Source organism: Felis catus, chromosome E2 (assembly GCF_018350175.1).
Source record: "Felis catus isolate Fca126 chromosome E2, F.catus_Fca126_mat1.0, whole genome shotgun sequence".
In the NCBI taxonomy this organism is placed as follows: Eukaryota; Metazoa; Chordata; class Mammalia; order Carnivora; family Felidae; genus Felis; species Felis catus.
In genome coordinates, this window is record NC_058382.1 from 11,469,738 (window position 1) to 11,493,876 (window position 24,139).

General features: G+C 57.9%; 1 protein-coding gene across 7 annotated transcripts; it reads right to left on the reverse strand.

Moving 5' to 3' along the window:
* Positions 1–228: 228 nt before the first annotated feature.
* On the reverse strand, positions 229–24,035 carry LOC101085510 (CLK4 associating serine/arginine rich protein). Of its 7 annotated transcripts, none has more exons than XM_023246005.2 (21): positions 23,925–24,035; positions 22,772–22,899; positions 15,326–15,423; positions 14,641–14,742; positions 14,347–14,426; positions 11,967–12,051; positions 10,643–10,791; positions 9,732–9,828; positions 8,658–8,736; positions 8,502–8,575; positions 7,181–7,222; positions 6,117–6,332; positions 5,704–6,000; positions 3,812–4,069; positions 3,450–3,489; positions 3,044–3,104; positions 2,762–2,820; positions 2,638–2,684; positions 699–781; positions 576–600; positions 229–373 (listed from the first exon to the last, which is right to left on the reverse strand). In XM_023246005.2, the coding sequence occupies exons 2-21, from the start codon at positions 22,868–22,870 to the stop codon at positions 331–333; spliced, it is 2,034 nt and encodes a 677-aa protein (XP_023101773.2). In that variant the 5' UTR covers positions 22,871–22,899; positions 23,925–24,035; the 3' UTR covers positions 229–330. The 7 variants fall into 7 exon arrangements, 5 of the variants coding, with proteins under 5 accessions (XP_023101773.2, XP_023101772.2, XP_023101771.2 ...); XM_023246004.2 differs by having other exon boundaries at positions 699–933; XM_023246003.2 differs by having other exon boundaries at positions 229–600; positions 699–933.
* Positions 24,036–24,139: the final 104 nt, after the last annotated feature.

Below are 24,139 nucleotides of genomic sequence, written 5' to 3' on the forward strand. Positions count from 1 at the left end.
CCGGTCCAGGCCCTTCCCCACAGATCCCCACTGATCGTGCCCCTGCCCTCACGGACTGCAGCAGAAGCACTTCTGATGAACAAGGAGCCGCCACCTAGACACCCAGGTGTGGGCAGGACTTGCCACGTGGGCTCCTAGCGTTGGCTCCCGTCCCCAGACCCAACCAGCTTCCTCCCCAGCTATCCCTGGTGGCTGGACACTGACCACACAGATGACACCGAGGCCAGGTAAAGGGAATTAAATAGCGAGTGATTTTATTTCATTAGAGATAAAACCAGCAGCATCACAGCCTGAGCCCTCACCCCACCCCCCAGCCCCCCACACTTCTGCCTAATGTCGGTAATGGGGACTTCGAGATCGCGACCTTGAGCGCCTGGAGAGAGAAAGGAGGGACCCCGTGAGGGCTGGGTGAAGCAGCCACACTGCATGCACACGCACCCGTGACCGGGAGCGAGCTGCGGAGGGAGGGGCGCTAACGGGACCAGGCCAGCCTCCACACGCAGAGGGGTACAGAGAGGGAACGGAGAATCGGGGCAGGGACGTCATGTTCCAGGGAGCGGGGCTGGCTTGCTTACCTTCGGGAAGAGCTGTATTCTCGACCTGGAAAGAAAAGAGAACAAAGCACACACACGCCCAGGGACGGGGCTCCAGGGCTGGACTTCGACGCGGCACCCAGCGGCGGCCGTGGGGATACTTACTGTAACGGGGGGAGGGTGAGCGGCTCTGCCGGCTGTACTGACGTTCCCATTCTTCTCTCTCCTTCTCTCTGCGTTCCCGCTCCCTGCAGAGAAAGGGAGGCGACCCAGGGGAAGGCATGAGCACGCGGAGAGAATGCTGAACTTGAGGGCGGGCTGGGTTGCCTGCCCGGGGCAGGTGCTTCCAACATCCCAGTCCAAGGGCAGGGTAAACCCAAGGGCAGGTACTGCTGCCGTCCTTGATTGGAAATGAGAACACTGAGCTCAGAGGGAACAGGCTGGGCAGAGCCAGGACTGGAATGTCAGTCGGCCTGGCTTTGAAAGGCCTGCTGAACAAACACACAGAACTGGAAAGTCTGGCCACTTCCTGTCAGTTTAGGTGGTCTCAAAACACAGGGACTCACACACTACGTGCTTTACCAGCCTTTGTCATAAAGTCGGGGACTGGGCCCCTTCTACTCGCCTGGCCCTGATCTCAGTGAATCCAGCCAACAAGCCTGTAAGGAGGGACAACCGTTCCATCCTCATTTAGCAGACGAGCAGACGGAGGCCCAGACAGGAAAAAGGCCCACAGCTGGGGGCGGCAGAGGCAGGATCAGAACCGGCCACAACGCTGAGTCCCTGGGCACTCTACTTCCCCACCTGACAAGCAGGCAGCGTCCTCAGAGGCACACGTGATGGGCTCGCAAAAAGCAAACCACAGTGACGAATACAACGAGCAGACTTCAGACATGCCAGGGACTGCGCTGGAAGCCCCACGGAAGGATCCCCCGGAGAGGAAGTGGAGAGTCCCCGCTCAAAGGTGAAGTTGCTTGTCTGAGGACCCGCATCAAGTACGAGTGGAACCAGAAAGAAACATGGCCCTGCCACCGACGGACTCTCCTCCTCGCCAACACTGAGCACTTAGATCTCTGGTTCTGCACACTGGCCCCAAACGAGCAGGCCTACGGTTTCCGAGCACTAATCCCTGAGCTACCCTGTGAGGTCGTCACCAAGATCTGTCCTGGCTGCAGAGTATGAAATGAGGTTTTAAGTGAAATAAGATAAATAAAAATAATTAAAAAAAAAAAAAAAAAAAAGGAGTGGACGTCTGGGTGGCTCAGTTAAGCACTGGACTTCAGCTCAGCTCATGATCTTGTGGTTCGTGGGTTTGAGACCTGCGTCAGGCTCTGAGCTGTCAGCACAGCCTGCCTCAGATTCTGGGTCTCCCTTGCTTTCCGCCCCTGCCCCGCTTGTGTTTTCTCTCCTCCCCCCACCTTCTCAAAAATACATTTAAAAAAAAATGAAAAAACATCTGAAGTGAGGAACTTGCTGGCAACCACCCCTGGGGTCACACAGTCACAGAGAGGCAGAGCTGGATCTAGACTTCACGTCTGTCTGACCCAGGCCCCGAGCCTGTCCACTCTGCAGTGAGGGGTTGAGGAACAGAAGGGGAGAAGAGGAAGCCACCACGGGGTTGGCTTACTGAGCACCACTTCTGTGTTCCGGGGGCTGAGCACACAGCAGGGAGCCAGCACCGAACCTGTCCTCGTCTCACTTTGAGGGACATCAACTAGTAAGCGAGATAACAGAACAGCACGTGCCAAGTGGGGGTTAGTACTCTGAAGAAAACACAGCAGCCTTGGGGGATGGAGCGTTTTGGGGTGCTACTCTAGATAGGACAGTCAGGGAGCCCCGCTCCGGGAACCCCCCACAAATGAAGCCAGGCAAAGGAACAGCAGAGGCTCCGTGCTCCGGGGCCGGCAGAGCCAGGAGACACAGCAGGTGCAGCACAAAAGCTGAGGACAGAGGGAGGACACTGAGGGCCGGGCGGGCACTTTGCCTTCCACCCCTAGGGCTGGAGCAGACCACGGGGCTCTAGCTAGGGACCAGGCGGTTGAGAACGCTGGGCGGCCCACGAGCGGGTGGCTGTGACCTAGAGGCAGGAGTGCGATGGTCTTACTTCATGCGGATCTTGCGGGCCATGGCTCGAAGCTCGTCTTCCCGCTCCTGTGGCAGAGACGGCTGTGAGGGCGGGCCCGGCTGGCACCCCCCGTCCCGCCCCCACTCCTCAGTCTCACTCCTACCTGGCGCTCATGCTCCTGCTGTATCATCTTCTCCTGCGCTGCCTTCTTATCCGCCTTGACTGTAGCGAAAGAGGGACACGATCGCTGAGGGGTGCCCTCAAGAGCCCCCCCTTTCCCGATGCCAAAGCTGAGCCCAGAGAGGCCCACCAGACGGCCAAGGCCCTTAGCGTGGTGGCAGAACGGCATGCACGCTGATGCCCGCCCGTGCAGGGAAGGGCAGGGCCTCCCCCACAGGACGCTGGAGAGGGGCCGGGGGGACCGGGTGCACGTGGTGGGACATACACTGCCTGTTCAGCGCTTTCTGCATCCTCAGCTTCAGCTTCTCCTGTGGCGTCAGCTTGGGCTGGGGAAGGGGGAGAAGAGGCGGGAGAGGGGGTGGGTGTCCGGAGCTCCAACAACCTACCTCATCCAAGAGCCTGGGTCTTGCGGGGGCGCGTGGGGAGGAGGGACGGGCCGCGGATGCCCGCCACAAGGGTCTGGGAAGCCTGGGGACGGCTGGAGCCCCGCTGGACAGCGAGGAGGGGAGGGGGACGCAGATCTCACGGGGCAGAGCATTCCCAGCCCCCTTCGACCCCAGGGCTGGATCTCCCGACCCCCCCCCGGGCCCCCCCTGCAGGCCCACCGGGCCCAGCTCTCGGGCACTGCTGCTGGCGGGAATTAGACGGGCGAGTTCCAAATTCTTACTGACTTTGGCAGCTCCTGTCTCTTTACCAGCGGCAGGTTCGGTCCTGAGGGGAGGAAAGGACGGTTGCCACCTCTGACCCCAGGCAACCTCGGGACCGTCTGAGGGCAGTGGGTCTCGGACGCCCCCGAGGAGACACTGTGCCTCTCGGCTCTCTCGAGACAGGGGCCGTGTCCCCTAAACCCTCATCCGAGGTAGGGCTGCGACTCCTCGGACGCCCCTCAGATCTACCCTCCCAAGTTGGGGCCACGTGCCCCTCAGACCTCCCGAGGCAGGACCAAGCCCTCTTCGGAAAGAGAACGGTGGGGCTCAGCCACCTCGCCTGAGGCTGACGACTGTCTTCCCCCCGCCCCCCTGCCCCCGCTTACTTTTTCAGCTTCTCGCCCACAGCAGGGGACGCCGCCGGCCTGGTCAGCTTCTCCCTCGGGGGCGATGGCGAGTGGCTCTGGCTGCGGCTGCGGCTGCGGCTCTGGCTGCGGCTGCGGCTCTGGCTGGGGCTGCGGCTCCGAGTCAGGCTGCGACTGCGGGACGGGCTGAGGGACCAGCTGCTGCGGCTGCGGCTACTGCTGTGGTGCCGGGGGCCCCGGCCGCCCCGCCTGTACCGGTCCCCGGAGCGGGAGCGGCTCCTAGGGGCACGGGGGGTGGCCAGAGAGGGGCCGTGAGGAGCCACGGAGCACCCCCCCCCTCCCCCCGCACACCCCCGCCTGGGCTCCAAGTCGACAGCCATCCCGCTAGGCCCTACGGGAGGTCCGGGTGCCATCACCCGCTTCTCTCCGGCTGCCTTCTCCTCGGCTGCCCCCTGGCCTCGCTCGGTGTCTACACAGAGACCACCCTCCAGATACGACCACCCTGAAACGGCTCCTCGCTTCTCGCTCATGAGACACCTTCTCACCCACTTCCCTGGGAGGTGACCTCTGGGAGGGTGGGATGTGGCTGGCCGGCTCCCCCCTTCACTCACCGTGCCCAGCTCTGGGCGCCCAGGGGCTGTGACCCCACCTACACCCTCAGCACCTCCTTACCCGCGTGCCCACTCTCCCCACCAATCCAGAGCACAGATCCCATGAGACCCACTCTGGGGACATGTAGCCCCATCCCTCCTCTGCTCAGGACCCTGGGGGCTCCTCGGCGATGGCTCACCCTCAGACTGGCATTCAAGGTGTGGCCAGGCCCCCTTCCTCCAACCCCAGCCTTTCTCCCGTGGTCACCCTGGGTCAGGCTACGGAGAACCATCCGGAAGCCAAATCCACACTACACACTGATTCTGTCAGGAAGGAGCTGTCCGAGTTTTCACAGAACTCAAACTCGTTGACAACACCGAGAAAACGAACTACCCTTTAAAAATCCAGACTCTCAACTTCTCTCGAGAAACCACAAGAGAGAACGACACCGGACCTGCTGCTGCACAGCCAACAACCCGACTCGACGGGACGTGTGCGCCCCAGTCCGCCGGGGCCCACCTGGCCCCTTTATTTCAGACACCAGCCCCTGTGGGCGGCTGACGTGGAGATGCACGCCACAGGACAGGTGACAGTGCTGACGGAAGAAGCGCTCCCCCAACGCCAGGGCCCCAACGGAGCAGTCCCCTGCGTTACCTGTCACACCTTCCCGCCGACTCAGCAAGAGCAACACTCTCCTAATTTTACGGATGAGAAAAACGAAGCCCTGAAAGTCTACCAGCAGGGCCAGGATTTAAAGCCAGGCAGACGCTCCACAGCCCACACTCCCGCAGGCTGAGCCATGCTGCCTTCACACAGGCAGCCCTGATCCCACCGGGTCAGAGCCCAGGAAGGACATTCCAGTCCCCAGATGCTTCACTTCCTGCCTCAGCAGCAGCACCTCTGTGCCCAGAGTACCCCAGGCCTAAAGGTCAGCCAGGTCCCCAGTGCAAACCAAAGGGCACCCTGGAGTGTCCACGTACCACCCCAGACACAATCCCCCCGACCGGAACTGGCCTGGGGACTCCCCAGGAGAGGAGCAGCTCAGTCTCCTGTCCCCACTGCATCCCCGAGGATGTGGCTGTGCTCCATCCCACGTCACCACACACGGAGAACAGACGGCACATGCCTCCCTCTGCCAACCGAGTGCTTCCCCACAAAACAGCAGTGGCCTGGTCCCCTAGAGCCTGGTCTCGCTGACATCGGGCCATGCCCACCCCCCGGTCCCGCGCCCACCCCCCCCCAACCCCCCCCCCCCACACATACACACACACACACACACACACACACACACACACACACACACACACGCCAGCCTCACGCACCTGCTTCTGCGCCGGGGCCCGTAACCACCACGCCGGGCGGGTGAACGGGAGTACCGGTGTCCGTCTCGGGAGCCCCCACCTGAGTGCCGCCGGCCACGGCTACGGGACCGAGAATAGCGCCGGGAGCGGGACCGGGAGCGGGACCAGGACCGGGAGCGGGAGCGGGAGCGTGCGTGGCGGCCAGAACGGTAGTAGCCCCCGCCACGGCGGGAGCGGGAGCTGGAGCGGGAACTGGAGCGGGAGCTGGAGGTCCTCGAGGCAGAAGAAGAGGAGGAGGAGGAGGAGGAGGAGCGGCGGCTGCAGGCGGGGCACGGAGGGCCGGTCAGCATGGGCCTGGGCCGTGGCCCCCCACTGCCCTGGGTCCCCCCCACGGTGGCCGGGGGCGTAGGACGGGCAGCGTGAGCGTTACCGACCGGGCGCTGGCATTACGTCCCGGTGCGGGGCCGCCGGGCTGGGGGGGCGCGGGGGGCTTCCCTGTGGTGGCCCCTGATGCGGCTGCTGCAGCCGCTGCTGCGGCTGCCTCCTCATCGCTGCCCCCAAAACTGGTGATGAACGTGATCTTCTCCTCACGGCCTGGGGTCGGGGAGCGGGAGCGGGAGCGGGACTCGGAGCTGGACTCTGAGGGTGACCTACAGGGCAGGGAGGAGGGGGCTCAATTGCCAGGCTCCCCGGGAGCCCCCTGGCTAAGTAAACACGGCACAGAGCCACGGATGAGGACGGTGAGAAGCTCAGATGAGAAACTCAGCTTTGTAAGGGTCTGACTCCCAACCACGGAGCCTCCTCAAAGTAAGAAAATGAGTGACAGAGAAACGTATCGATCTCATGGAACTATTAAGAGGCAATGAACAGATCCAGAAAGATCTCCTCAACGTAGCTTTCGAACAAGCTCTGAAACGTTAAGTGTGGCTGAATTCCATCATCACAAAGGAAAACTACCTACGTCCCTAACAGCTCCTCTGTACCAAGCACTTGCCTGTGCCAGACCTGGTACTGAAAGGCACACGCCTCACCTCCCCTATTCTTCCATGAGCCCAGAGAGGCAGGTCCCTCCCTCTGCATCCTGAAAAGCGTACGGGGGTCAGACTGATGTCCGTCCAACCTCAAGGCCCCTGCCCCGACTACTCCCACATCCCGAAGACACACGTGGGCAAGGCCAGGCCCTTCTGGGCCATATTTCTCACTGGTTATTTCTGGCAGTTTAGATCAAAGAGACTTCTGATTTCTACGTCAGGGCTTTCTATCACCCTTGGTGATTTTTCACACACAACCACGTTGTGTTTAAATCAGAAGATCAAAGAAGGTTCACGTTTAAAGGAAAAAAAAAAAACTGGGAAAGCAGAGTAACATTCTGAAAAACAGAAAAATGATTCAGACCCACAGGTGACACCAGGTGCCAGTCTGAGGTCTCAGAGCAGCCTACAGGGTGGCCCCGCCCCTCCTCCCCAGCCCTGCCCTTCCTTGGGCCCTGGAAACTCACCGCTTATAGGGGTCGTAGGTGGGGCTGTCTCGGCGGGCGTAGCTGTGGAGAGAACGGGGCGGGACAAGCAGGGACCGGGCGTGAGTGGGCACGGAATTGCACCCATTCCCCCAACCAAGGCACTCAAGGCCAGGTACTGGGTCCATGGAGGAGGCGGCTGCGGCCAGGTTCCGAGCCCTACCTTGATCCCTCTGCCCGCCTCGCCTCAGAGCTGTCCAAAGCCTGAACCTCGGCCACACACCACAAACAGTGAACGTCCTGGGCCCCTCCTGACCCTGAACAACAAGGACTTCAGCGGCCTCAATCCTGCTTGGGCTCTGAACCCTAGACTGAAGTGTCCCTCCTGCCACTCCCAAGTCCTTGGTTCTGCTAACTGGGTCCTGGCTTGTTAATGACAACAATAAAACTAGAAAAGGTACCTCAACTGCTTCACAACTCTGCCACGGGTAATGTAATCATTCACACCTCAGAGCTGAAGAAACTGAGGTCCAGAGATAGAGAGTCACTTGCCCAGCATCACACAGCTCCTAAATGAAGGAGCTGGGATTCACAGCTAGGCCCTAAGACCCTGAGCGCATGCTTGCACGCACTACACTGACGACCTCTAGGGGAGAATGGGGACAGCAAGAATCCACGCAGCCTGTTGAGGAACCCTTTCCAGACCCCACACCAAGCCCTGTGAACCCCCAAGAGGCTGTTTAACCCTCACAGCCCCCCTCAAGGACCCTCCCTGCGGGGAGGAGACACAGCAAAAAGCGGCATGGGTTTGCCCGCGGCCTCCAGGGCTAAGAAGCTGCAGCAGGCTCATCTCGAGGCCGCTGGACTAGGTGGGCTCTCCACACCCCACCTCTGCCTCACCCAAACCCGCCCCAGGCCTCAAAGTGGGCACTGGCTCGCCCCCGATCCTGGGAGAGGACAATGCCTCTTTTCCAAAGGAGGAAACCGAAGAGAGAGAGAAGTCACTTGCCCCAAATCTGACAAGGACACAGCCCAGGAGGAGAACCAGGCAGGACTTCAGGGACAGGCCTGTTCCCCGTGACTCTGCCCTCAGCTACTCCACACCACCTCCCCACAGGTGTCTGGGATGCCTGGCAAGAGTCCCAAGTCCAGCAGGGTACGGGGAGTGGCTGGCAGGGCAGGACAGGGCGTCCACACGCCCCTCAGCCACTCCTATTCTGAATCTTTCCCATTTACTGCCTCACTAGGAGGACTCTGTCCACAAACGAAAGCGTGCCCCCAAAGAGTCTCCCTGAGCCCCAGCCCCTCCCCCAGAGCCCGGAAAGAATGAGGCTGGCAGGGCACAGGGGAGAACCCGACCTACCTGGGTGGGCTGATCTTGCGGCCCCTTAGTCGCTTTTCCCGGAACTCCCTCCGCTGGCGCCGGGAGCGACGGCCCTGGAGGAGGACGGGCACCTGGCCGGTGAGGGCTATGCCCTCCCTGACGCACACCCCTGCCCCCACCCGACCCGGCCCTCACCGAATACATGGCCTTCTCTTCCTCAAGAGCCTTGGCATGTTTGATCGCCTCCGCCTCCTCCTTGTCTTTCCGGAGCATCCTGTGGAAGGAGAGGACGGTGACAATGGAGGAGCGGGCAGGCCACAAACAGGGCTGTCGCAGGAAGCGCGGGATCCCGTGCCATCCTGGAGTCTCTCACTCGTTCAGCACTATTATTGAGCACCTACTGCGTGCAAACACTATTTTACACATTGTGATTCAGCACTGAAAACAAACAAAAATCCTCGCCCTCACAGGCTTACGTTCTGGGGACAAGACGGACAATGACCGAGGTATTAGGTTAGATGGTGACAACCTTGACTGTAGAAGGGGGAAGAAAGTGCCAGGGAACTGGCAGAATCTGCTACAGCTTTCGACAGGGAGGTCAGAGAAGCCACGCAGAGAAAGGGAGGGCTAAGCAGCAGCCTCGGGGAGTAAGCCACACAGAAGCCAGCACGGTGGCCAACAGCACAGTGGCCTAAAGTTGGTCGGGGGATGGCTCGGGGGTAAGGAGGCCACGGAGGCTGGGGGCGGGGTGTGGGAAGAGGGGCAGAGGACCAGACAGGTAAGACTTCGTGGCCATGGTGGGGACTCTGGCTGCCCGAGTGACGGGGTGGTCATGGAGGGTTCTGGGCAGAGGGTGCTGTGTTCAGACAGGATTTTTCAGATTCGGACTCAATCCTCTGTTAGCTGGGACTGTTCTATGTGATCTGCACAGGGTGGGACTCAGGGAAGAGGCTCCATTCGGCAAGTGCAAGTAAGTGAATCCAGTGAATGAAGCCTCTCCACCAGAGGGTGCTGTCCACCAGGCCCAGGAGCCCCGTGAGCTTTTAGGGGTCAGATGGCCAAAGTCACACGGAGTTGGGCGCAGCCTCAGTTTCTGCACAGGCAAGGCCCGGTCGTGAGTATCCATCCCACAAGCTCAGGAGTCCGTGTGTGTGAAGCCCCCGGCACGGGGCCAGGCACACCAGTGCTCACGAATAAAGTGGCCGTTGGTAGCAGGGGTAATGACAAATGCCAGGTCCGGAGTGGGGAGAACCAGCCAGCAGGCCTCACCTGACAAAGTCACCGTCGGCCATGCCATAGGTCGTGGCCTGTTTGTTGAGATCTGCCACCTGCTCCTGGTTCAGTTCGTCCACGTCCACCTCCACGTCTGCACCAAGAGAAAGGCCGTCAGGGACCAAAGCCGAGTGAGAGGACCGGGGAGAAGGGGCAGTGCCCCAGGAGGTAGGGGCACGAGGGGACGCCCACCAGACTGCAGGCCTCTGCAGGGAGGGAACGAGTCAGCCCATCTCAGCATCCCCAAGCTGGCACGGGGCTTGGCCAGAGGCGAGCACAACGAAGGGCAAGGGGCGGGGGAGAGGCAATGCAATGGATGAGGGTCCAAATGTAGAGTACCGGGATGGACGAGCAAGACAAGTGAAGGGGGATGGGGGTGGGTAAAGATCTAAGTGGGCAGGAGGCAGGGGGCGGAGGTCACGGGTTTTCAGGAGCTGGATGCGCCACGAGTAAGTGGAAGGTAGGATGGGCCCCTTACGTGTGTGTGATAAGCAGCAGCTGGCTGAGGAGGGGAAAGCAGCAGCTTTGGGTAGGGGGTGAACAGCAGTGCTGGGGGGTGGGGGGCGGCAAGGGACGACTCTGGAGCTGAATGAACACTTGTTTTCCAGAGGGGAGAGAAAAACAGGGAGACAGGCGGACCAAGTAGAAGAGAACGGAGACAGAGCCTAGGTGGGGACAGTATCATAAGAGCAGGGTCCTAGAAATGAGACGACACGGACAGAGAGGGAGGCCGGCAAAGAGGAGCACATGAGAGAGACAGGGAGGACGGCAGAGGCTGGAGCGCCCCAGAGTGGGGGCGGGAGAGACAGGGCTCGTAAGTGCAGGGCGCCCCACAGAGGGTGAGGAACGAGACACGAAAACGATGCCCAGGGACTGCGGGGTGGGGGAGGGCAGAGAGGGGACCCCACCGATGTCGGGGATGACCTCATCTTCGTCCGAGTTGCTCTCCTCCTCAGCTGGCGACTCCTCCTCCTCTGGCTTCTCCGCCACCTTCTCCACCTCGGCCACGGTGCTGTCCTCGTAGGTGTAGCCAATGGAAGCCTTCTTCTCCGCCAGCCTGGGACCGGGGGAGCCCGTGAGCCAGGAAGGCCAAGGGCAGGGCGCAGCCCAGAGCCAAGCCTCGAGGGCACACGGACTCCCTGCACTCTGACCTCTCAAGGGTGCCCTTGCCTCCAGGCCCTCACACGTGCTCTCCCTCAGCCTAGGACCCTCTGCGCCTGCCTCCCACAACCCCTCCCTCTTCCCCCAGACTCCGGTTCCAACACACCAGGACGTCCTCCCCCAGGCAGGGTCGAGCACCATCCTCAGCTCCTCAGCCCCACCCACATTGGATCATTACTGTCGGGGGACAGATCTGTCTCCCCCCCAGCAGTCTGAGCCCGAGACGGCAGGACCCAGTTATCCTGGGTAACAATATGCCCCAGCTTTGCCAGAGCAGAGGAGGGGCCTCATGCATGTCTGTCGCTGAATGAAAGTAGTCAGCATTCCCTGCCGCCCTTCTAGTGCCAGCCTTCTCCTGAAAGTAGGCTCCTGGGTAAAGATCAGTCATCAAAAAGCTTCCATTACATCTGCGGAAACTGCAGATGGAGGGAAGCAGCAAGCGCTCAGGATCACAAAGGGGTAGATTCAGCAGCAGGAGGGGAGGAGTCGGGCCCAGGACCGCCGCAGACAAGCGGGCTGAGCGCTGCCCTGGAGGGCACGAGGCTGCCCAGGCAGAGGAGATGAAGAGAGCAGCGACACAGCCAGCTGAGGACCTCCCTGAGCCAGCAGCAGCTCCAGTAAGGCCCCGCCCTTCCTCTCGAGGGACACGGCTTGAGAAGGCCCCGTCCACAGTGACACTGGCTGCTGCTGAGCACCCGCTTACTGAAGGACACGCACGGGACAGGCCGTCCATAAGCTCCATCGCCCACAAACAGAGGGGACCCCTGTTAGCCTGTCACATAGGGGAGCACGCCAAAGCTCGGAGAGGGAGTCCTCACGCTCAGGACTCAAACCCGGGCCGGGTCAACCAACGGCACCTCCCACTGCGCTGCAAGCTGGACACTCAAGGCAGGGGTTTCTGAGCAAATCCTTGCTTCTGGCCACCACTTCCTCCTCTAAATTCCTACTAAGTGGGCGCCCACCGTGTGCCAAGCACTGGCCCCGACTCTGGGGACACTGACGTGGACAAGCTGGATGAGGCCGTGCTGGTGGGGCTCCCAGTCCTCCTGCCTCCCCCGACACCCAACTCACTTCTTCTTCTCATCCTCACTGGGTCTCTGGAGGCCTCCATACAACTCGTCAATGTAGATCTGGTACAGGCACTGCTCCTCGGAGACTGCAGCAAGGCAGAGTGGACGGGGTCACCGGGAATTCAGGAAGCAAGGGACACATGTGTGTGCAGTGGCGGGTAGGAGGGTGGGTACAACCCAAGCACAGCCAGGGACAGAGTCACCGATTTGCGGATCATCATAAACGTGTGGTGAGGACACACAACTGCAGGTGGCCTTGCCATGGTAAAGGGACCTAACTGCTCTTTGCCTCGTTTCCTCTGCCGTAGGAGTGAGCTGAGCACCTGGTACCCGGGCTCTGACCTGGTACCCGGTGACTGATCCCCGGAAGGGAGGCCTCGGGTTGGGTCCTTCAGAACCACAGGCTTATCCTGAGCGCTGGACGTCACCTGGACTCCACGGGCTATTCTGCCAGGTGGCTCAAGTTTAAATTATGTGTTTAGAGCCATCTGGGCTCTCACTTACCCACAACACCTGACTGGGGAGCTCAGCATTGTATCAGAGACTTCCCTGATGCTCCCTGCGATGAAACACATGCTCCCGACTGGGCGTGGGGCCCTGGGCGAGCCCCCTTCCCCTGGGCGTCAGCTCTACCACCCAAAAAGTCAGGTGGATGAGCCGGGCGAGCCTGGAGGTGGTGCAGCACTGTCCCTGGCTCCAGTGACCACTCTGGTTCCCGCCCATGGCGAGAAAGGGCCCTGGTGGCCTATCTCATGCAGGTGCCTCGCTCTCCCTACTCCAGCCACATAGGCCTTCGCCCTGTCCCCACAGAGTACCTACCTCCACCCCCCCTACAGGACTCTCCTTGCCAGAGAGCTCCTCTCCACCCCTCCCTGACCCTAGCCTCGGTCAAGGACCTCAGAGAATGGCCCACTGTGTGCTAGAACGCCACCTGAGTTTGCAATCGCCACCCACTCTGGTGACTATGTGTCTGTTGCCCTCTCCCTAAGGAGACCCCCTGGCCCCAGAGGAGCATGTGATGTACCTCAGGTGCTCAGGAATTGTGGCAATGAACGAGTGAGGAGTCAGAACAAAAGGAAACTCTGACTCCATCGCCAACAACCCTTGTGACCTCTGGTGAAAGCAAAAAGGGATGATAAATCTCCCGGACTCTAACACCTCATCAGTTGCTAGAATTTTGGCAATCTTTGATTTCAGAGATGCTGAAATGTCTACCTTAGAAACAACAAAAAAAATAAGGGCATACCAAACCCACGGCAGTGGCTGACTGTGCCAGGCTCGGTGCTGGGCCTTCACGCATCCCTCCCCAAACTTTTACACCCACCCGGGGGGACAAAAACCAACATCACCACCCTTCTCTGGGTGGGGGACAGCAAGGCCCGCCAGGCTGAGGGACTTGCATGTGGGCCTGTCCTCTCTTTAAAACTCAACAGGGAAGCCCTGGAAGGGGAAGTCTCAAAGCCCGTCTCAGGGGGTGAGCTAAAGCTCAGAGTTGTCCACCAGGAGGCAGCAGTGGTCAAGGGTAGGGTAAGAATCCCAGCTCCTTAGACAGTGTTCCCACCAACTCCTGAGCCTCAACATACTTGTCTGTAAAATGGGTACCACCCCTAGGTGATTGTGCAGATGTAATCAGATATAATGAGATAATACAGATAAAAAACTCAGGGTCCGAATATCCCTGGGCAAGCCCAGAGTGGGAAGAAATCTGAGCCTCCATTTTCTCATTTGTGAAAACAGCAGTGGTGACGGCTCAGAGAACAATACCAGACATATACAAATGTATACAAATGCTGGGCAGATTGTTAAACTCTAATATTTCTAAACAATTCCTAAAACACGTTTCCTCTTTAAAAGTGACATTCGGGGGCGCCTGGGTGGCGCAGTCGGTTAAGCGTCCGACTTCAGCCAGGTCACGATCTCGCGGTCCGTGAGTTCGAGCCCCGCGTCAGGCTCTGGGCTGATGGCTCAGAGCCTGGAGCCTGTTTCCGATTCTGTGTCTCCCTCTCTCTCTGCCCCTCCCCGGTTCGTGCTCTCTCTCTGTCCCAAAAATAAATAAACGTTGAAAAAAAAAATTTTTTTTAAAGTGACATTCGACCCAAACAAGCAGGGTGAACATCACACAGGGAAACAATGTGTTCTTGCTATTTTCCCCAATTTTTCAGGAAAAAAGACCACAGAGGCAGAGGGCATGGGATGTGGAAGTGACCTCAACAGGACCACCTCACCCAGCAGATATCACTGTACTGGGTCCAGAGACGGAGGCCCAGGAGGAAGAGAGCTGGGAGCAAACCCCAGGTCCCTTAGGAGAAACCACTGGGGTAAAACCGGTGTTTCCATCTGCATGGACTCCCAACCCACTCCCCGCACCCCAGCTCACTCACTGCCAGCAAAGTCGTTCTGCACCAGGCCTCGGTAGCGCTCGTAGTTACATTTCCGCTCATCCGACTCCTGTTCTGGGGAGCTTTGGAGGAGGTCAAGATGTTGAGATGAGAGGGGGAGGGCAGGCCCCACCCCAAGCCAGCAGGAATTGGATGAGGAGCTGGGCTTGGGCTGGGAGGCTCCCCACCAGCACACCCACTCCTTCCCAGGAAGGTGATGGGCAGGCAAGGGTTTGGGGAAGAAGAGGCTGCAAGGGTCAGACTCCCTGTCTGGCAAGCCTTAGGGAAGCTGCTTACATGGTGGTGAGCAGCGGGGGGGTGTAGTCGGGGATGTAGTCAAGGTGGGCACGGACATCGAAGCGGTCAATCATGTTGTTGGTGTCTCCCTGCCAGGGCATCCTGAAAATGGGGAGCAGGGGAGCAAGGAGTTTAGGGGAACAAGGACTTTAGGGTCCCCAGTGCCCATGTCAATTCCCTGTCACCTCAAACTTGGGAGCCTGACCCTCAGCTCCTGTGATCTTCCAGGCCATGGACCCCACCATCACCCCCCCCCCCCCACTTCTCACTCATTTCCCCGAATCCACATTCAGGCTCCTGGCCTGGTTAGGGCCTGAATAGGGCCCTGAGGAAACAAGGGCCCTAATTCGCAGAACCAAACGAGAGAGAAACTTGAGCCAGGTCCCAGGGGCCGCTTTCTAAGCCCCGGTCACCTTGAAACATCCCCTGTGGCAAGCCACTTCCCATTTCATCTGGGCCCCTGGCACCGGCCTCACCCATTCCCCTCCAAGTACCCCAACCACCTCTGTACCCCAGGGCCTCCGTCCCAACCCCTGCTGGCTCTCCTCAGCCAGTGACGGTCACCTTCTCGTGTAAGGCAAGCGTTCCTTGCCTGAGTCCCCAAAGGTCTATTCATACCCTCGGTCTCTTCTGACCTCCAGCCCTCAGACACAGACACGACCCTGCCCTTCAAGCTCAGTCTTACATGTTAACGGGGCTCTCGGCGGCCAGGGCGACGGCAGAATCCAGGTGCACCTTGCAAGCTCGGCCGTGCACTTGCAGGAACTGGGCTGGGTCCTTCTTCTGCAGGGGTACACGGGATGGAGGTCACCACCCCACTGAGCTCCAAGCCCTGCCAGCACTCCGCAACCAAGCTTAGCAGTAGGCTCACTTCTGATGTCAAGTGGGCCGTACTTCAGAGGGAAACTAAGCTGCACAGGGGTGGCAGGACTAACGGGAGCCACCTAACCTCCAGGGACGGGGGCCTTGTGATGGTGGAAAAAGGCTCTGAGCTCTGGTCCAACTTTCTGTACAGCAAGTACCAAGACCTCCTGCCCCTAAAATGTTATCTCTCGAGCATTCACACCCACCCCACCCCCCACTCATTCAGAGCCAGGTGTGAGCACTGTGGCTTGGACTGGACTCTAAGACACACCAGGACCACGTGAGCTCATGAAAAGATCAGTGTCACGACTCATCACAGAAATATCAGAACCACGAGACACTGCTTCACATTCGCTAGGAAAGCTAAAACGGAAAAGACAGATATTGACAATACTGACAAGAATATGGAGAAATTAAGTTCTTGAAAAGATAAACTACTGCCCTAAGACGCAGCAATTCCACTCCCGAGGATACGCCGCAAAAACTAAAAATAGATATTCAAATACTTGTACACAAATATTCAGGCAGCACGATTCACAACAGTCCCAAGATGGAAACAATCACATATCCATCAACAGATGATCGATAAACAAAACGTGGTCTATTTAGACAATGGAAAATTGCCAATATAAATGAAGAAGTGACATGTGCTACAACATGGATGAACCTTGAAAATATAACGTTAAGTGAACGAAGTCAGTCACAAAAAGCACGTGTTGTATGACTCCATTTATGCGAAATGTCCAGAAGAGGTGAATCCACAGAGACAGGAAGTAGATTAGCAGCTACCCAGCGGTGAGAAGTTGGGGGTACTGACTGCTAATGGGTATGGGATTCTTTTTGGGGTCATGAAAATTTTCTAAAATTAGAATGTGGTGATGGATATACACGCCTGTGAATACACTGGAAACCGCTGAGCTGCATGGTATGTGAACTCTACCTCAATAAAGCTGTTAAAAAGGTACCAACGGAGAGGACAATGTCCCCTGAGTCTATGCCCCTCAGGCTTGAGCCGCTGTGTGGGGGGTCACGACTCCCAGTCACCATGAGGGTGTGAGGAAGGATACAACCTAGCACCGGAGCTCCCAGTACCCAGCTTCCCGAGTGTCAGGTCTGGCTGGGCTCCTGCTGTGTGCCACAGCACAGAACCCACGGGGGCCACAAGAAGGGCTGCTGGGCTATCCGCTAAATGCTGGCGACACTCCTGGCAACGCCTCCCCAGAGTCCAACCCTCTCTCATCACACCCTGGTCCAGCCAGTATCTCCCCTCCCCAGACCCCCTGGCAGCCTCCTCCCGGGCTCCCTGCTGACGGGCCCCTCGCCCTCCGCAATCCATTTCCCACACAGGGCCTGGGGGTTCTGCTAAGGCCTATCAGGCCACATCCCTCTCCGACCTCTCTCCCCTGGCTCCGCTCCGGGGCGCGCTGGCCTCCACGCCATTCCTTGACCACTTTGCCCACGTTCTGCTCTGGACCTCTGTGCTCACTCTTCCCTCAGCGTGCAGAGGCTCTGGAGGTGGCTGCCCCCTCGCTTATTTCTGCCCTCCTTCTGGAAGCCTTCCTCATCAACTCTAAGTACAAGCCCACACAAGCCCGCACAAGTACTTCCCCCCACAAGCCCGTATTTACTCTTGCTCTCCTGAGCTCCACTGTTTTATCATTTTAGAGAAAGCACGCACAGGGGAGAGGAGCAAAGGGAGACAGAATCTCATGCAGGCCCCACGCTCAGTGCAGGGCCCAACACAGGGCCAACGCTGCGATCGTGACCTGAGCTGAAATCAAGAGGCAGACACTCAACTGACAGCCACCCAGGTGCCCCAACTCCACCTGTTTTCTTCACAACACCTGCTACCGCTTGGTCTTGCACCTTCCATTCGTTTATCACCTGTCTCCCACGCTAGAACTTAACTCTCACGAGGCAGGGATCTCTGCGTCGTATCCCCAGTGCCGGGAGCAGGGCCTGCCCCACAGCAGGTGCTCGGGAACACTGACAGAACGGAAGAGAGTGAATCCTGGCGGATCAGGAGACCGAGCCCCTTGTTTTTCCCTCAGCCCTGTGAGGCCCCTGGCCAAGACCCCCTCAGCCCCCCTGAGTCTGCTCCTGGCCAAATGCCTGGGGCCCACAGCCATCGAGGGACACTGTTTACAACAGGACTCTGACTGAAAGGGGGAAGCCACTGGCTGCGCCTGCACCAAAGGAAGGAAAAAGCATCAGGCTGGGAGTGAAAATCTAAGTCCGGGGCCTGGCTCTGCTAGGAGATTCTAGGAAAGTCAATAAACTGTCCTAAAAGCCAGGCATTGAACTAAGCATTTTATGCATATTTTCTCAAACTTCTCAGCTGTGGGACAAAGGTTAGTAGTGCTCCAGATGAGTAAACTGAGGCTCAGAGGGGTGAGGCCCACTGGCTTGAAATCATGCCAGTAACAAGCAGAGCTAGGATTTGAACCCAAACGGGTCTGCCCCCAAATCCACTCTTTTTTCAAAAGTAATTTTTTTTTTTTCTAGTAAAAGGCATAGAACACAAAATCTACCACATTAAGTACTTTCAGGCGTAGAGTACGTTAGCATTAAGTCACAGGCACCTTGCTGTGCGACTGATCCCTAGAGTTTCTTCGTCTTGCAAAACTGAAAGTCTATACCCACTGAGTGACTCCCCTTTTCTCCTCCCCCCAAACCCTCGGGAACCACTTTTCTGTTTCCAGTTTCCTCTTTTAAGTGTATTTATTTTGAGAGTGGGGGAGAGGGAGAGAGAAAGAATCCCGAGAGAATTCCGCACTGACAGCATGGAGCCCGATGCAAGGCTCGATCCCACGACCCTGGGATCATGACTTGACCCGAAATCAAGAGTCGGAGGCTCAACAGGCTGAGCTACCGAGGGGCCCCTCGGTTTCCTGTTTCTAAGGGCCTGACTACTTTCAGATACCTCATATACGTGGAATCTTGCATCACTTTCTGCGACTGGCTTATTTCACTAGGCATCAGGTCTTCATGGTTCCTCTGTGTTGCAGCATGTGACAGGATACCTTTTTTAATTTTTTTCCCTTTTTAAGGCTGAACAATGCTCCACCCTATGGACCCACCACATTTCCTTCATCCCCTCATCAGCAGACAGGCCTTTAGGTCGCTTCCCCATCTTGGCTATTGTAATACTGCAAGGAACACGGGGTGTACAAATACCTCTTCAAAATCCAAGACCCATTCTTTCAAGTTTTAATTCAATGAATTTCTACACCCAACGTGAGGCTTAAACTCATGACCTCAGATCAAGAGTCGCATGCTCTTCCAACTGAGCCAGCCAGGCGCCCCCCCAAAAATCTATTCTTAACCATTGGATTATTCTGCCTCCAGCATCAGATGAAGTCAGAGGAGTTCGTGGACTCTCATTCATTCACTGAACTGATAAGCAGGCACCCACTATGTGCCAGGCCCTGTGCTAGGGCCATGGCAATGACTGAGACAGCCCCGGCCCTACCCCTCACAGCTCATAGTCCAGTGTCGGGGATAGACCTGTCCCACACAGCGATGACCTAGAGTGGGCAGCAGGGGGATGGGGGAGCCCAGGGGAATGCTTGACTTGGCCTGGGCAGCGGCTGGCAGGGATTGGGGGCTGAGGGGGTGGTCAGCCTGGGGCTTTCTGGAGGAGATGCCTGAACTAAGCACTGTTTATTTCCAGTTTTCTTATCACCAGAGAATTCTGTTTCTCATCCAAACCACTGATTAAAGAAGAGACCTGACAAGGACGCGAGCAATGACAGAACCAAGGTCAGGGAGGGAGAGAAAGTAGGCACCGAGGACAAATCAAGAGCAGAGAAACCAGCCTTCTGTGGACACACCCATTCAGCCGGCCACAAACTACCAAGGCTTCTTCAACACTTGCCCCACAGCCTCCTCTCGGCCCAAGAATAAGATGAGAGACCCGTGTGAGCGGCCCCATCCCCTCCCCAAAGCAGCCACCAGCCACTGCCCGCAGCGTGACAGCTCAGCTCTGAATGCTGATCACGTTCACGTATGGGGACAATGGAGGCTTGTACAGGCCCACACCATAAAGCACTCCACAGACACTGTCCTTGTTCTTGAATTTCTACCCTGTGACCCAGTGAGAGAGGCTGATGATCACTACTGTCCCGAGAGGGAAAATAAAGCTCAGGCAGCTCCCCTGCTAAAAGAGCCTGGAATCCCAGGCCTTGAGAACGACCCAACTCCAGCCTTCTTTCCTCCACACCATGACAATTCCAGCTCTACCTGGTGATAAGAACTTCACTAGCAAGAGCTAGCATTCACTGAGCAAGTAAGTCACCCTGGGCAAGCCTGCGCTGAGGTCTGTGTGCCCAATCTCAATGAAAAGCCTTGTGAGGGAGGTGCTCACCCCCCACCATTTGTGGCAGACCATTAACTGGCAGCCAACATCTACTCCCCCTCCTTTAATAGTAACAGGCTCCTAACACATCTGGCACAAGGCCATCCAGAGTAAAGCCTATGCCTCTAAGCCTTCTTTGCACCTGTACACGACCACGGGGCTACTTTCTGCCTAGTGGGATAAGTGCAAGTGTTGTGCGCAAACATCTAGAAACTTTCTTAAAAATTGGCATAAGCGCTTTTGCCTCTTTTCCCTCCCTCCTCATCCCTGCTGGATGGAATGCAGACATGATGGCTAGTGCCTAAGCAACCCTCTTAGACCTTGAAACAACACTGGTAAGAGAATCCATGTGCAGGTGAACAACTATATGGTCCTTAAGCAGAACTGGCTATTTCTGGGCTTTTGGGGGAAAAAGAAGGAAACTTCTATGTTGTTTAAACCACTAATGTTTTAGGATACATCATTTCAAATGCAAAAAAGGAAACTAGCTCAGGGAGACAGTTACTTGCCCAAGGTCATGCAGTATGTAAGTGGAAGAGCTGGAATTTGAACCCAGACCTCGAGGACTCAAACTCAAAGGCCTTAACCATTTTAATACTTTGCCTCCAGGTTGTGTCACCTTGGACTAGTCGCTTTACCTTTCAGAACCTGTATTTCTGCAGTAAAAGCCCAAGTGAGGTGCTAAGAGAGGTCAAGGTTCAGAGTCTGGTTAGAATGCCAGCTCTGCCCTCTTGCTAAAGGACTGTTGACCATGACTGTCTGAGCCTCAGTTCACTCATCTATGAAATGGAGATAAGAATAAGAACCACCCCCTAGACGACAGAGAAGATCTGATGAAGCGTAAATGCATGTCAAGCACTTAGCCCAGCGGTTTAACACACAAGTGCTCAAGAGACTAGCCGTTCTTATCAGCATCACCTTAACACAGGCCTCAATACCAACCTCCCAGGCCGGCTCAAAGGGCTAGAAAGAATGTACCAATGTAGTAGGCACTGGGTCTGGTACCCCATGAGCTCTTATAGCTCAGGACAGCTATTTACTCCTAAGCATTACGTCCCTGGCCCACACTGGGGCCTCAACTATGGCCAGCACAGACCCAGGCCCTGCCCTCATGGTCATGTTGTAATCTTTTCGACACCGCCAGAGAGGGGCTCTCCCTTCCGCCCAGTTCCTTCCTGGGTGACAGGAGGCAAGTGAGGAGCTCTCAGAGCATCCCTTCCTACAATAATAGCACTTCTATTTCATGGATGACTACGGGGATGCGTCTAAAGCTCTTCTCACAGAGCCTGGTGTCTGAGGAGCAATTAAAATGGTAACTACTAGCATTAGTATTTCCACTCATCAATTCTTTCAAACCATATTTGTTGGCCCCAAGCTTAGGATGCAAAGATGACCTGAATACAACCAGTCCCCAGTCTTACAGAGCTAGATACGTGTGTTGTTATGTGTGTGCCAGGGGGCGCCTGGGTGGCTCAGTTGTTTAGAGTCTGACTTCGGCTCAGGTTATGATCTCGTGGTTCGTGGGTTCAAGACCCGCGTCGGGCTCTGTGCTGACGGCTCAGAGCCTGGAGCCCGCTTCGGATTCTGTGCCTCCCTCTCTCTCTCTGCTTCTCCTCTGCTCACGCTCTGTCTCCCTCTCTCTCTCGAAAATCAATAAACATTAGATTAAAAAGAAAAGAAATCCCTAAGGGGAAGAACAAGGGTTATAATGGCATTTATGGGGACACTTGGTGGAGTATGGGGGATAAGGGAAGACTTCCTTGGAAGGGAGATCTGACGGACGAGCAGCAGTTAGCCGTGCATGGGAAGAGCTCATGCAAAGGCCCGTGGCTCTTTAATCCTGAGAAACAAACGGATACTCTTTATACATCTTCTGTGTTAGAGAAATATCACCCTAGATAACAAGGATGGCCAGATGGCTTGAGCAAAGGAACGAGGCAGAAAGCAGGGTGGCACGAGTTTAAAGGGGCAAGGGGGGAGTAGGTGGCAAAAAGCCAGACCACGTGAGGCTTGAAGGCTGTGTTGAGGAGCCTGGCCTTTCTCTCAAGGGCACTAGGGAGCCATGGAGGAGTTCAGAGCAAGTGAAGGACAGGGTCAGCCTTGTGCTTTAGAAAGACCTCTCTAGCCCTGCTGAAGAGGATGGATTGGAGCGGGGCAAGAATGAAGGCCAGGAGACCAGGGAGGGCGCTAAAGCAGTACTGCAGTTGTGAACAGGAACATCTGTATTAATACCGTCTCACAGGAGAACTGAACCTACTACACAAGTGCCATTTCCAGCTGGGCGCGGGGGGAGGGGGGATCTCAAGGGCAAGGAGGGGTTAAACAGGCGAGGGGAGACATTACCGGCACAGTGCCCTGTGGTGACAGAGATGGAAATAAGCCCAGTGGAGCAACTCGAGGATGAAGCTGGGAGGCTGGCTGATAGAGGTCAGACCATAAGGGCCTTTCAGGTCACAGGATGGGAGTGTGGTCTCTCCGAAAGCAACCGAAGCATCAAACAGGAGACGAGAGCGGTCAGCGTCTGCTTAATGAATACTGATGGCGCTCCTACGGGGTGCCGAGCCAAACCTCAAGAAGGGCTGAGCTTTTCTGGGCGCTGCCAACGCAGCAGGAAGACAGCATCCGGGAGCTGGTCGGTCTTCTACCTGGCCTGCTTTGAGTGTCACGGAGACCTTCCTCCTTCCTGCTCACGCCAGCTCGGTACTGAGCCCGCACCGAGCAACGCGGCATGCCACAGCCGAGAGGACCCCTCTGGTTTTTACCAACGACTACGCCCGGGAAACGGCTGTCCATCCTCTTGAGGAAACCGGGCCCTGGTTGTGGCATATTTTCAAGCCCAGACCTCGCCAGGGTGGCCAGGGCCTCGCCCTCCAGGGGAGCCCCCACCCCACAATGAGGCCCGTTACTCACAATCTTTTCGTAGTACTCCCGCCGCCGCTCTGCCCTCTTCTTGTAGTCAACCATCATGCCTCGAAGCTTGCGCTCATGCTTCCGAGCCTCGTGCCACATCGTGGTGAGGCCGAGCGTGGGGCCTCAACCTGGGGGGGGATGAGAGGGGAGCGTCAGATGCGCTGTAAAAAACCGTAGGGGCAGAAGAACCAAAGTCGCCCAACGAGTTGGTGACAGAACCGGATCCTAAACACCCGCTGCTGCGGGGAGGGGGAGGGAGGCTGCAGGACCGCGCGCCAGATGCTGAGGCGCATCCCCTGGCAACTGTGAGCCGATACCCTGGGCGTTCTGGAAACCCCCCAGGCGGTTCTGGAGTGAGCCTCCCCGGGGAAGGAGTGTCGTGAGTTCAGGGCGCTAGAATCCAAGGATGAAAAGGTTTTGGAATGCTGGGAGCGAGCCTTTGATGTAAGGTCTGGAGGCAGAGCCCAAACAGCTGGGGCTGTAGCTCCAGGGAGGCAGAAGGGCGGAAATGGGGTTACCCGTGGCGGCGGGGCACGGTATGAATGCAGGTGAAGACAAGACAAGACTTCATGGAAACAGAGTAGTTGTAAGGGGACCGGCGGCGGGGGGGGGGGTCGGGACGGAGGGCAGGTGAAGGGCGTGGACGAAAGACGACAACGCTCGGGGGCGGAGGGGGAACATGGTGGGGTGCTGTAAATAAAAGCCAGAGTGGGGCTGAGGTCTACAGAAGGAATCTGAGTGGCGGGGGCGGGGGGGGGGGTGAAAATCTGATCAGAGACCGTCGGAGGCGGAGCGGGCAGACGGGAGGGGGTGGGCTGAGCTGAGGGGCAAGGCTTGCAGACAGGGGCGGAGCCCCAGGGTTTGGACTGGGCTCGAGGACCCGGTCGGGGCCTTAGGGTTCGGGATAAGGTTTTTGACAAAGGGGCGGGGCCTGTGGCAAGCGGCGGGGTCCGACGCGACGAGTTCTGGTCCGCCGCGGGGGCAGGGGCGCGGCCTGAGGCGCGGCAGGCCTGAGGGGGTGCGGGGCCGGCGGCCCTCGGGACTGGGGCTGAGCAGAGGCTCACGGCACCCCGGGGAAGGGCCGAGACGAGGGCGAAGCTGGGCTGACGCCCGCCCGAAAGCCAGGAGGTCGGGGCCCGCTGCCTGCACTCACCGGCTCGTCGCCGCCTCCCACCGCTGCGCTCGCGCGCGGCCCGCACCGGAAGCGGAAGTGGGAGGCCGCGCGAAAGGGAGGGGCGGAACGTGGCGCAGCGCGCTTCCGCCGACGCGAAGGGCGTGCCCTGAAGAGGAGGGGCGGGGCCTGGAGGACGGAGGCGTGAGAGGCGGAGCCAAGGACTTGCCGGAGGGTTCGTGCGTGAGGGCCCGGGG